General features: G+C 29.8%; 1 protein-coding gene across 2 annotated transcripts in view; it reads left to right on the top strand.

Annotated features, from left to right (window-relative positions):
- Window positions 1-1,754: 1,754 nt before the first annotated feature.
- Nup188 (nuclear pore complex protein Nup188) overlaps window positions 1,755-12,253 on the top strand; it is a 98,862-nt gene continuing 88,363 nt past the window's right edge. The window contains exons 1-4 of one of the 2 annotated variants that reach the window (XR_012756984.1): window positions 1,755-1,943; window positions 5,994-6,222; window positions 6,507-6,728; window positions 11,287-11,559. Coding sequence is in view for 1 of the 2 variants with exons in the window: in XM_075370510.1 (XP_075226625.1) it covers window positions 1,921-1,943; window positions 5,994-6,222; window positions 6,507-6,728; window positions 11,287-11,559 (747 nt within the window). In the remaining variant the exon portion in view is untranslated. The remainder of the gene's footprint in view (window positions 1,944-5,993; window positions 6,223-6,506; window positions 6,729-11,286; window positions 11,560-12,253) is intronic. The other variant, XM_075370510.1, reaches the window with a different exon arrangement.

Genomic DNA, 12,253 nt, shown 5'->3' with positions numbered 1-12,253 from the left:
GAACTTAAGTTGTTACTTTTTACGAATACATACTAGCATGATAAAAAGAAAAATGTTAAAGGTACAACTGAAAAATAACATTTGGATAGTTAAAAGATATTGTTTACATTTTTTAATGTGACTCTTGTAATGCAAAAAGTAAACGTTCATAAATGAAAGAGTAAAATTGGAAAAATTGTGCCATTTATAGTAGCAAAACTTGTAGAACAAAAAAGTAGCCAACAAAGACGAGGTTTTAAAATTGGTGTAACACAATATATATATATAAAGGTTAAAATTTCATCAAATTTAAAAAAAATATATATTATTTAATTTTATATCAATTTATTTGATTAACGACATTTTTTGTTTCTATGTTGTTGCATTTAATATGCGATATAATCTTTGAAAAAACTAAAACCTTTTCGAGGTCATACGTTTGTTAAAATTATTACCAATTTTGAATTTCATCCCCACTCAATTACTTAATTTGAATTCTGACCCGTTCGTTATGGTTTTACCAACAGCGGAAATATAAAAAAAACTACTGTCTACTAAAGTTTATTTTTTCACTATGTCGCAAGCAAAACATGAAGTGTGAAACGTATGTATTATGTGGTCTGGCAAATAATATTAATTGGTTAAAAGTATCCTCATGTAGTTAGATTATAAATTTGCTTGTTACTAATATGAAGATCAATCTTCAGTAATACGAGTTAAAGAAAATAATGTTCGTCCATTTAAATTTGTTCTATAAACTTGCAAAAAATAAGATATAGGTAGTTGTACTCATTTATCATTTTATGATTCAGTAAGTGATTGCAGTACGGTATGAACTATTATTTTACTAGACTGCTGTTGCACTGCAGTATGAATTGCAGTAGTATAGTAGAGGCCGTTGACCTGTGCTTGTAGTTATGGAGTATAAAGAAAAATGTAGATTAATAAACTTGTAATTAATAGTTGAACTAAGAAAAACTGCTAAATAAGAATTAAATTAGGCTTCTAAAATTACCTCTAAATATACTTTTTATAATTATTATTCAGTATTACTTAGAAATAAATAACATATGCTTATACTTTTTGTTTACTTATAAATATCTTTTTTTACCATCATTGCAAAAAGAAAGAATTTTGATTTGACATGTTTTATTTTTAACATTTTAGTTAATGAAGTAGGATATAGTTAATTTTGGAAATAATTTGGTGAATACTTATCTTATATAATTATAGCAGAAACTTTCCTTTACGCGTAATTATTCGCCGTCTGGTATAGCTAATAACTTGTCGTCTACATGCAATAACTAAAGCATCAAATAATTAATAAATAATATTTATAGAAATGATATAGTTATATTGTTATTAGTTATAGTTTATAGTTATGATATAGTTATAGTATATTTTGAGTTAAAAAAATATACATATTACGCTTTTAGTTGGCGAACTGAAAAATTTCACTTCCATCTCCCAGATGTCACTGCATACGCTATAACAGTAAATATTTTTATTTATTATTCAAATATATACTAGATTTGTATTAACCCAGAATGTAGACGTAAGAATGTAAATCTTCAAATTTTTAGTTTTTGTTAAATTTTATTTCTAAATATGTTTGATTTTCTTTAAATGCAATTTTTTCAACATGCTTATTCTGAATTAAAAAATTGTTTACTTTAATACTGGATTCAAATATATTATTAAATATTAAGGCTGAAAAAGTTAAGAAAAAACTAGCTTGCGCTATATCGCACTCCATCCAAAAAACAAAAATCGTTAAACCTGTAATGTATGAAAAGTGAGTGGCGTTTTGAATAATCGTACAACTTGATTTTTCGCGCTGGTTTTGTTGGGTTTTATGTTAAGGGTGTTTTTTGTTTAATTATGCAATTTAGGTGTAAATTTTAATTACATTTTGCAGGATATCAAAGAAAACTAAACACAATGAGCTCTAAGGAACCATTAGCGTAAGTTTTAAGACTAAATTTTTAATATTTTTGAACATAACCTAGTTAAGTGTCTACTTCTATGTAAAAAATGTTATGTAGTGCTGTAATTTATTGCACATATTGCTTCGGTTGAAATAGGATGATTTCGTATTAGCGGAAACCATTTGATTCTTGGAGTAGAATTAAATTGAGTTTTTTTAGTGTTGCATTGTTTTATTTTAATTTTTTTACTCATTACACAAGGTTAATTTCTGCTTTTGTTTTAATAGTTTTTCAGTTGACTTATTTTCATAATTGAAATGCCCCTCTCGATGCCTTTGATTATGATAGTATAAAATTCCAATGGTTTTTAATTTGCTTTGAAATAGGTCTGCAATGAGTAGTTGACTATCTATCAAACTGTTGAAAGTAATTTGTATTTTGGAAATTACTATTTTTCTTGCAGTAACCTTGTACACCGAAAGTAATAACAAACATTTGTATTTACAATTTTTTTTTATTAATCAGACTTTTTTTTATTTCATTTTTTAAATGAAATTTTTGTTTACCTTTTTATTGATGGATTGTATTGAAATTAAGGTATTATAAAAATTAAATATAAAAATTGCTTGCCCTTCATTAACCTCACTCCATTCTGTTGAACGTTATAACCCCATGATTTATATTATATTTATTGCTTCATGTATAAAAAACATAGTTCTGTTTAATTTTAAGATTGAAATATTGTTTCATAATTCCTCTTTCCAAATTCAACTTTTTTATTTTATTTTTTTAAAATGTAAAGTAACGATTAAGAATTTAACAAAAATATTTTTGTTAAATATTTTTGTCGTGCAATTTTCTGCCAGAAATATGCTCAAAATAAATAACTAAACTGCTAGTGGTTAAACTTGTCATTGCAAAATCAGTAAATTTTTGAAGTCAAGAGTTCTAAGGTTCAATCTTTAAAAAGGCAGTTGCTTTTATATGGATTTGAATGCTAGACTGTGGATACCGGTGTTCTTTGGTGGTTGAGTTTCTATTAACCACACGTCTCTGGAGTGATTGGCCTAGGTCTGTTCAGGACACTCATTTACTGGTACATTTACAGTTACATGCCAGACTGTGCACAGATGCCTTGGCATCTCGGCAGAGTACTATTGACATAATGTCACCGTGCTCTTACTCTGTAACCTGTTATATATAAATCAATAAAATAAATGGGGAAGGATAACAGAGAACAATCTGAAAATTACATGACTATATCATTATATTTAAAAGTACATTTGACATAAACAAAACATTAAAAAGAACCTAGCTGAACTATATAAAAATTCAACCAGGTTTTGACAAGGATTACTTTTGTCCTTGAAAATCATGTAAACTTGAATTTTAATTATGAGATTCAGTATAAAATTAGAAGTGAATTGATACATTCTTTGATTACATCCCATATGTTTTCAAAATAAACAGTAGCATTGAATATTTAATTTATACAAATTTTAAATTGCCTGCTTCTCTAAATAATTGAGTAATTTTCATTAAAAATCTTTATAACTTCATCTCCAGTGTAAGGAGCTTTTGAAACATTTAGTTTCCAACAATTTTATTTATTGTAACTTTATCTTTTGCAGTAATCATATTCTTGGTAGATGTTTTGCTGTTTGTTATTAACATGAAATGTATACTGAATCATAGCTCTAAATGTATATTTTTAAAAAGTTTTGTTTAAAAACTGGAAGAATAAAAGCTAACCAATTGATTTTTTTGTAATTTAAAAAAATTGTAAATTTTTGTTATGAATTTTATTGTTATCACCCTTGAGGTGGTTATGTATTAAAATATTACTTTTAAACATTGATGATGGTGAATTAATGTGGTTGGCTAAACTGTGATCATCAATGTACATTGTCTTTATTTAACCATTGAGCACTTAGTTTTTATGTCAATTATGTGACAAGAGAAGTATCTCAATGTTTTATATTTATAATTTCTGTGGGGTTTGTCCATTTCACATATTTGGCTATGAAATGTGTTGATATTTGTTGGGATGAAAATTCAATTTGACATTGAGTGTGGGAATTAGGCGGCATCCATCTTTACCTTATAAGTTTCATTGTCAGTTAAATGTATAGCAGTAGACAGGAAGAACTCCAGGACAAGTGTTCATGCATCCCAACCCCGTAGGCGGGCACAGCTCACCTGATGTTTTCATTGGATCTGGCCCAGACTCTTAAAACTTGAATTTAGAATTAAGGACAATTTTGGTTTTGTAGTGAGGAAAGCCTTCATCCAAATTTTGAATGACTTGATATCCTGTGGATGGAACGGTTTTACATTAAGCAGATATTGCTTTTTTTATGTGTCTATGTTTTCTTGTAAATGCGATACCCTTTGTAATTTGTTGGGTGGTGTTTTTTAGTAAGTGCATAGCTGGCAGGGCTACACTGACATGTTATCAGACATTAACAATTTCCCCTGAATTTTATTACTTTTTTCTAATGCTTCTTTAACCAGGATGGAGTAGAGTAATGAAGGTTTTATAAAACCTCCTATGCACATGCTCATCTTTTTTTGTAAACAGATAACTGATAAGATTATGCAAATTACAGCCATTAGTTTCTGATATATGTCATTGCTAGTGGAGGAATCATGCTATTATTACTGGTCTTCAATATATAATTGGCCAAAATAATATTGTATAATACTGTAAAATAAAAATATTCGGAGCTGTAGTTGCCAATAATTTATTTAATTTATCCACATCAATTCTATATAGAAATGGCTGAATTCATAATTATTATATTTTTGTGGGGGTTGCCTAGTATGTATTTTTTAATACTGAAATAGTTTGCCAATTAAGTATATCAAGTGATGTATGATTCTTTGGTTAGCTAGTTCAGAGGGAAATGAAGTAGAACAGTCAAGATGAGGCCTATAGTAAAGGCAAAGGCTGAGCTAAAAAATCACTGATGGAAATGTCTACAGAGGGATTTACATTGGTGGCATCCCAACCGAGTTCTGGCATATTACTCTGAGATGAAATCAGTTAGAGGGTCTAAAGACGACCTCTGTTAAAGCCCATCAGGACCTAGAATGAAGGGGGGGGGGGGGTGATGACCGACCAGAATTGTCACAAGGTGGTGTCTTCGCATACAGGTTGGGATATTGTATGATTCTTGGCTAAGGTGTTACCTAGATTGCCAGAATGGTGCAAAGTTTAGTGGATCTCTATTAAATGAAGGAAAAGAAGGAGGTCTTTTAGCACTTGATAATTGGTTAAAGCTAAGTCCAGTGCATTTCTTTCTGCCATATTTGCTAACAGTTGATTATTTTTAATATTTGAAATAAAAGTCCAAACATGAATAAATAAATATATACAATACTCACTTATTCATATATTTAGAGAACCTCACAATACAATACTTAATTTAACGTATTTGTATTAGGCTTATTTGTATTAATACTTAGAAATACTTCTATTAATACTTAATTTAACAATTATTAAAATAATAGTTTAATTTAAATTTAAAATGATATTAATTAATTATTATTAATAATAGTATATTATTTAATTTAATTATTATTTAAATAATTAAATCATAAAAATATCATAATTAAAAAAAAAAATAAAAAATTATAATTAAATCTTATTTTAATTTGTTTTTTGTACTAGGCTTTAGGAAAACTTATGAAATAATAGTAACATAAAATATTATTTTATAAAAAAATAGACAAGAACAGAAAGAACACATATCACTGGACAAGAATCAGCACTATTAATTTGTAATAGATTTTAATGATTGTCTTAAAAGGTTGTCTGATCAGTTTGTTTAAAAATAAAATTTAAAGATTTTTCTCCCACAAAAACAGTATTACTTTATTGGTTAATTCTATTAATGAATTGATGAGAACTAATTGCAGATAATTTTTTAGTTTGCAGTATTTACAAAATTTTTGTTTGTGATAGTTTCACTGTTGTGCTGCTGTATGAGATTTTGAAAATAGATCCTCATGCTAAGTTCTTAAATTAATACTGATTTTTTATATAATATAATACACATTGATTGATATATTTTACATTTGCAGGTATTGGAGAGGGTTTTTTGAATTAATATCAGGTTTAAAAGCACCCACAACTGATGATTATATGTCAGCAGAGATATCAAAGGTAGAACAACAGTTATTGAATGGTTTAAATTATTTCAAAAATTTGACAAAAGAAAAACAAGAGAATAAAAAAAGTGATGAAACTATTTCTAAGCGATCTAAGGATTCTAAACTTAATAATCTTGTTAAAAAATTATCAAATATGATAGTAAGTATCATTTTTAATTTAATTAATATATGTATTCTTTTTTTTTAACCTTTTTACCTTAAAAGCAACATATATAGTTTACAGTAACTGATTTTCTCCGTTTCTGTATATGTGTAAAAATTCTATTTATTTTATTAACTAGTATTTCATCTCTTCTTATCTCCATAAAATATTAATTTTGTTTGATGGGTGTGATAATTATAATGTTATAGATGACCCAACATTAGTCACGAGTCACTTTCTGGAAACAGTATAAACACATGTAATTTGTTTTTTTTTTTCAGAGACTTGAACCAACACAGACTTGGGAAGTACTTTCTAATTATTTATTATATGCATTTAGAGGTCCAGCAGAAAGTCTAAAAAAGATTTTAATTAGTGAATGTAAAGTCAATGCAGTTTTATCTGATATATATTGTTTTTACTATCGTGAACGCATGTTTTTATTAAAAAGTTTTGGTATTATTATTACAAGTATTGTAATTGATGATACATCAAGTCATTGTGTAAGTATTTACATTTTTTAGTTTGGTCTTAGACCTGTTTCTATTTTTTATTAACCCCTTCTCTTTCTCTAGTAGTAGATTGTATTCTTCTCTAGTAGGTTATGATGGCATTGAAGCCATTAAAGAGGTCAAAGGCTTAAATTGCAAGGCTTTATAGTTCAAATTTTGAGCCTGCGACCACATAACACCATTTACTCATAAATTCTTGTCTGTACTTCAATTAAGTTAAAAGTGAGCTCAGTCTACATGTAAGGTTAAGTAATATATATATTATATATAGGTATTTTATACCTATATTAACATTATTTTATACATATATTAACTAATTTATGTATTACATATATATTATATATGAGGGCTGTCTGAAACATTTTGAGCCTAACATAAAAAGACAATTTTATCTGTCAAATATAGTTTTATTTTTCAAAAGTTATCCCTTTACCCCTTTCAAGCCGATACACTTTTTCCAGCAATTCTCTTATCTCTTTAACCCTTCCAAATAGTAGATAGTGTCTTTCTCTGCAAAGTAGGCGGAATACTGGAGGGAGGCTGTCACAAAGATACATGGTTTTTATTTACCGATTAGGGAATGGATGAAGGATGCTGGGCTCAAGCTAGCACTGGAGAAAACTGAGGTGGTGGTAATCACTGCTGCGAAAAGAAGGCCTACTTTGACACTTTTGTTTAGAGGATAAGAAGATTGCTACGAGACATGCTATTAAGTATCCAGACTCCATGCTGGAGTCTATCCAGACTCCATTTTGGAGTTCATGCCATTGAGGCAAGTGATAAGGCTGATACAGTGCTGCGGCTAATTGTGGGCCTTCTGCCAAATAAAGGTGGACTTTCAACAACAGAGAACTGTAGCTGAGTTGTGTTGGGAGTAGCTAGATACTGTAAATATGGAGGAAAACTGGAGTCCCTCCACAGGAGGTGCTGTTTGTGGGCTATATCAGTGTATAGAATGGTATCATGGCGGTGGAAGTGCTGGTTGGACATATGCCGATAGACTTGGTATTGCTACAGCGGAAGAGAATAAGTGAGTTGGGGGATTTGCAGTCTGTAGATAGGAAATTGGTAATTAAGAACAATAACAGGTGAGCTCATGGAATTGTGGCAAGAGAGATGGGACCAAAGTGTGAGGGGTTGGTGGATACATCGCCTTAATGGTAATTTGAAGGGGTGGTGTGAGAGGGTGCATGGCTTGCTGGGATACAGTCTTACGCAGTTCCTGGCGAGCCATGGCGGCTATAGATCTTATCTCTTTAGGTTTAACTTGGATATTTACCCAGAGTGCAAGGAAGAAAAGACCCCCCCTGCGTTTCATGCAGGATCACTTGGAAATGTTAGACATGCTGGGTCACGACCATATGTTCATGCCGATTGAAATGCAAGGAATCGTGTTTGAAGGTGAGGAAAGCTGGAGAGCTGTGGAAGATTTCACTTGGAATATGATGGCGAAACTATATGCTGCAGAGGAGTCTCGTAAGGGAAGGAGATGTTGGAGGGTGCTGGATCAAACAGACTCACAACTGAGCACCTTCAGGGTCCTCTGAGCATCTGGAGGTTGCCTTGGTGTGACGAAGCTGTGGACACTCTGTTCATGGTGCCTGATAATTCTCTCGCTGTTACATTGGTGTTTCTTGTAGCTTTATTGTGTTTTATGAGTTTTGTCTGTGTGATGTGCGTGCGCGCGTGTTTTGGTTGTTCCTTGATCTGTTAGTGTGTTTGGTGTTTGTGTGCATGGTTGTTGATCTTTTTGGCTTAATTTGTTGTCTGTGTGTGAGTTATGTGTTTTGTTTTGTGGGGAGTGCATGTTTGGATGTTTCCTGTTGTGCTTGCGGTGACTGATTATGTGTGTGGGCATTTCCCCTTTCCTGAAGTAATGCCACATAAGCAATTTCCAGGAGGGGTAGAGGTTTAGTCAGTAGTGTGCAGGAATACATACGCACTTAATAACATCTTGCAGAACCTGTTAGCAAGCTTGACACTGCCTTGGTGCTTGTAAATGGGGTTCCCCACCTCTTTAACAAGATTTGTGAATACGATGAGTGGTTGTCCAATTCAAAGTGCAATTTGGAATTTTAGCCATGGTGACTGTCGAAGTGTGAGCAGGCGCATTGTCCTGAGGGAAAAGCACTTTTTTCTTTAAATGTGGTTGTTTTTTTGCAATTTCTGTCTTCAACTTGTCAAGTAGTGATGCATAATACTGTCCCATTATTTTTTTACCTTTTTGAAGATAATTGATAAATAAAGTTCCATTACTATCCCAAAAAAATAGTCGATTTGACCTTCTCGGTCGATTGAACCATCTTCGCCTTTTTCGGAGCAGGTTCACCTTTGCAGTCCACTATTTTGACTGTTGTTTCATCTCAGGAGTGTAGTGGTGGATCAGTGTTTCTACAGTTATCTACAGTTATGAAACGATGCAAAAAAATGACTCATTTTGCTTAAACTGCTGCAGCAGGGCCTTGGAAATGTTCATTTAAAAGGCATATTGCTTTTCAAATGCAAGTATTTAATTACAGCATGATATTCAATTTTTTCCATTTTCACAAAAACACTCATAGTGACTTACTCAAATGATTATCAAACAACTAAGCATCCAAAATGGTTGAAATTTTAGTGAGTACCTTTCAACGCATGCACAAAGACATTTCCTAACTTTTGTTGACAAGTGTTGCCACCTTCATGTTGAGGCTCAAAACATTTCAGACAACCCTCATAGGTATATTAATTTTATGTTCTGTTGGTTCAAGAATTACCTGCCAGAATTTGGAAGAAGAATAAACTATTATTTACTATTTGCTGCTTGATATACAATATGATTTAATTGGCCTGTTGAAATTTATTGTATTGCTCTACCCTTATGAACATTCCTTCCTAAATAAAAATAACAAGGCATGAGGAATAACAAGGAAGCTCCAAGTTCTCCTATTTGGTGATTTTATTGATAACTCTTATTAAGTAAATACAACTGTTTAGAACAGTGAGAAAAAAATCCAACTCAAATTATTAAAAAAAAAATATTGGAATGAAATTTTATAGACTGGATAATGAATATTCTTTTTGCAGTTGTGTTGGTAACAGTGTTTTGGTAATAAAAAAGGAAGTGAATTTTAGACCAAGGTTGGAATGGGACCAGTATATTGAAAATTAAGGATGAAAAGAAGAAAGGAAGGGGAGAATTTGAAGACATGTTCAAAAGAGTGGAATAGTTATAAAAATTGATATGATAACCCAACATAGGAAGACTAAAGGGAAGTACAGAGAAGAAAAATTTTCATTTGTGTATTTTAAGTACTGGCCAAAAAAGATTAGTATACATTAGTTATTGTGATAGTTATTGTTTGTACATTAGTGTTTTGAATTTTCTTTAGTGTTTGAAAGTTAAATACTAATAATTAAATTATTGACATTGCACAGTTGGACAGTTACGGTTTTTAGCAGTCTATTTTTCTTGTTCTTTTATAACATTCACGAAAATAAAATGCTTAAGTTAATTTTTTAATGTATTGTTTTTCTGTTAAATTATTTTATCTTAATGATTAAGTTCACACTGTTCCAGTTTGTTGTCTGAAAGTAACCAAAGTGGTTGCTACTATTTGAATATTCATTCTTGCTTCCTTTCTCTTGCATCTATTTCATACTTGTGCATCTACTTTTTTAACAGTCTGTTTCACTCTTCATTGCTCAATTATTATTGCAGACTTAGGATAACAGACATTTTGAAGACTTTGAAAATCTGTTAGAATCTTCTAACAGTCTTCTTAATCTTAATTTTTCTGTTCTTTTTTTGTAAATTCAATCCATTACTTCACAGATCTTAATTTATTTTATTTTAGATGTAATTAAATATACATAATTAAATAAAATTTTAAATAGTGATTTGTTTTTTTAACAATGATCAGAAAAAAATTGATATATCTTATAAAAAAATATCTTATAAATGTTATTTAAGGTGTATGCAAAGATAACTGAAAAAACTTTTAAGTTTGTTATTAAAAGCATCTTATTATAAAATTTTGTTCTGTTTATTAAAAAATGTTGTCTTAAAATTATTTTCATCACTATCATGGTCAAGATATAGCAAATAAATAAAATTCATGTTACATTATTTGTCAGTCTTTCATTCATTAAGTATTTTAATATGTTTTGTTATTTTTTAACATGTTTATCCAGTTATTCTTTTAAACTTTTTCAATGTATTCAATAAGTTTAATTTAAATATTTGTTCTTGAGTATTTAGGAAAGTGAACGTTTTTGTGAATAATTATTTTGTTGAATTTTGGCCAGTTACAAACTGATATAGCAAATATAAAGTATTTATTTTTTGGTTTTTAACTATTAGCTTTAGAAAAAACTCTGCTAAAGATGATGATAAAATAATAAATTATTTAAAATGGTAGCTATATTTGTGTGTATATCATGCTTGTATCATGTTGTTTGTATCGTGTTTTGGAAATTATAATGTGTATTTTTATGTACTAAATGTACCTGAGTAAAAAGATATCTTGTTATAATTGAATAACAATTATATAGACGTGTTTTGTTACAGAAAAATAAAATGTTTTTGGAAAAATTAGGTTTTGGTAACATATACAAATCTCTTATAAAACAGCTAGATACTGTTAGGAATACTGAGTCTCCAGATAGTTATAATATTCCTGGTTCAGGTATTGGTGGAAATGTTGCTGCATCATCATTGGTTCATTTTTGGCAGGAACATAATTTATTGGAACAAATTGAAATTTTGAAGTTAATGATACTTATTACACCACACACTGAACCTTCCATGAGTGATATGGATAGTATATTGAATATTATACTGGTAATTATGATTTAATATTTATTTAATTATAATTTCTATAAATTGTGTTCAGTTAGTGGATGTTGTTTTGTAAACTTAATGTTTTGTGGGTTTGGCTTTGTGATTGTGTATTTAGTTTGAAATGAAATTCTGATCAGTTGAATTATTAGCATTGGTTAAAAATAAATGTTTTTATTACAAGCTGTTAGTTGAAAATAAATCTAATATAATGTAGCAGCTTTTGCACATCTGCATTTTTGAATGTAGGATGTGTAATTTTGTTATTAGAGTCAGAACAAAATGTAGTAATGCATCTGCCAATATTGTTCCATCCTATCACACAAATGAATGAAGATCAGGTGTTCATCTGATTTTGAAGAAAAAGGTACCATTTATATATTTATATACCATATGGTATAGGACTTCAAACTGCAGCCTGTGGGCCACATGTGGCCCATCTCAAAGAAACCTTATGTGGCCCACAAACTCAAAAAAATTACTTGTAAAAATTTATCTTTTTAACTTCAAAAGAATTAAAATATAAAACACTGGTTGTCAATCCTGTTTAATTTAATTCATTATTTGATGAATTTGTAATAAATACACTACTATGGAACAGTAGTAAATGCTATTGAACTGATTTTATAAATAAATAACAGTTAAAAGAATTTTGAGACATAAATGGATTTTTCTTCTCAAATAAAAGTTTTTAAAA

Source organism: Lycorma delicatula, chromosome 7, assembly GCF_047948215.1.
Source record: "Lycorma delicatula isolate Av1 chromosome 7, ASM4794821v1, whole genome shotgun sequence".
Lineage (NCBI taxonomy): Eukaryota > Metazoa > Arthropoda > Insecta > Hemiptera > Fulgoridae > Lycorma > Lycorma delicatula.
This window is presented reverse-complemented; position numbering and strand designations above follow the sequence as displayed.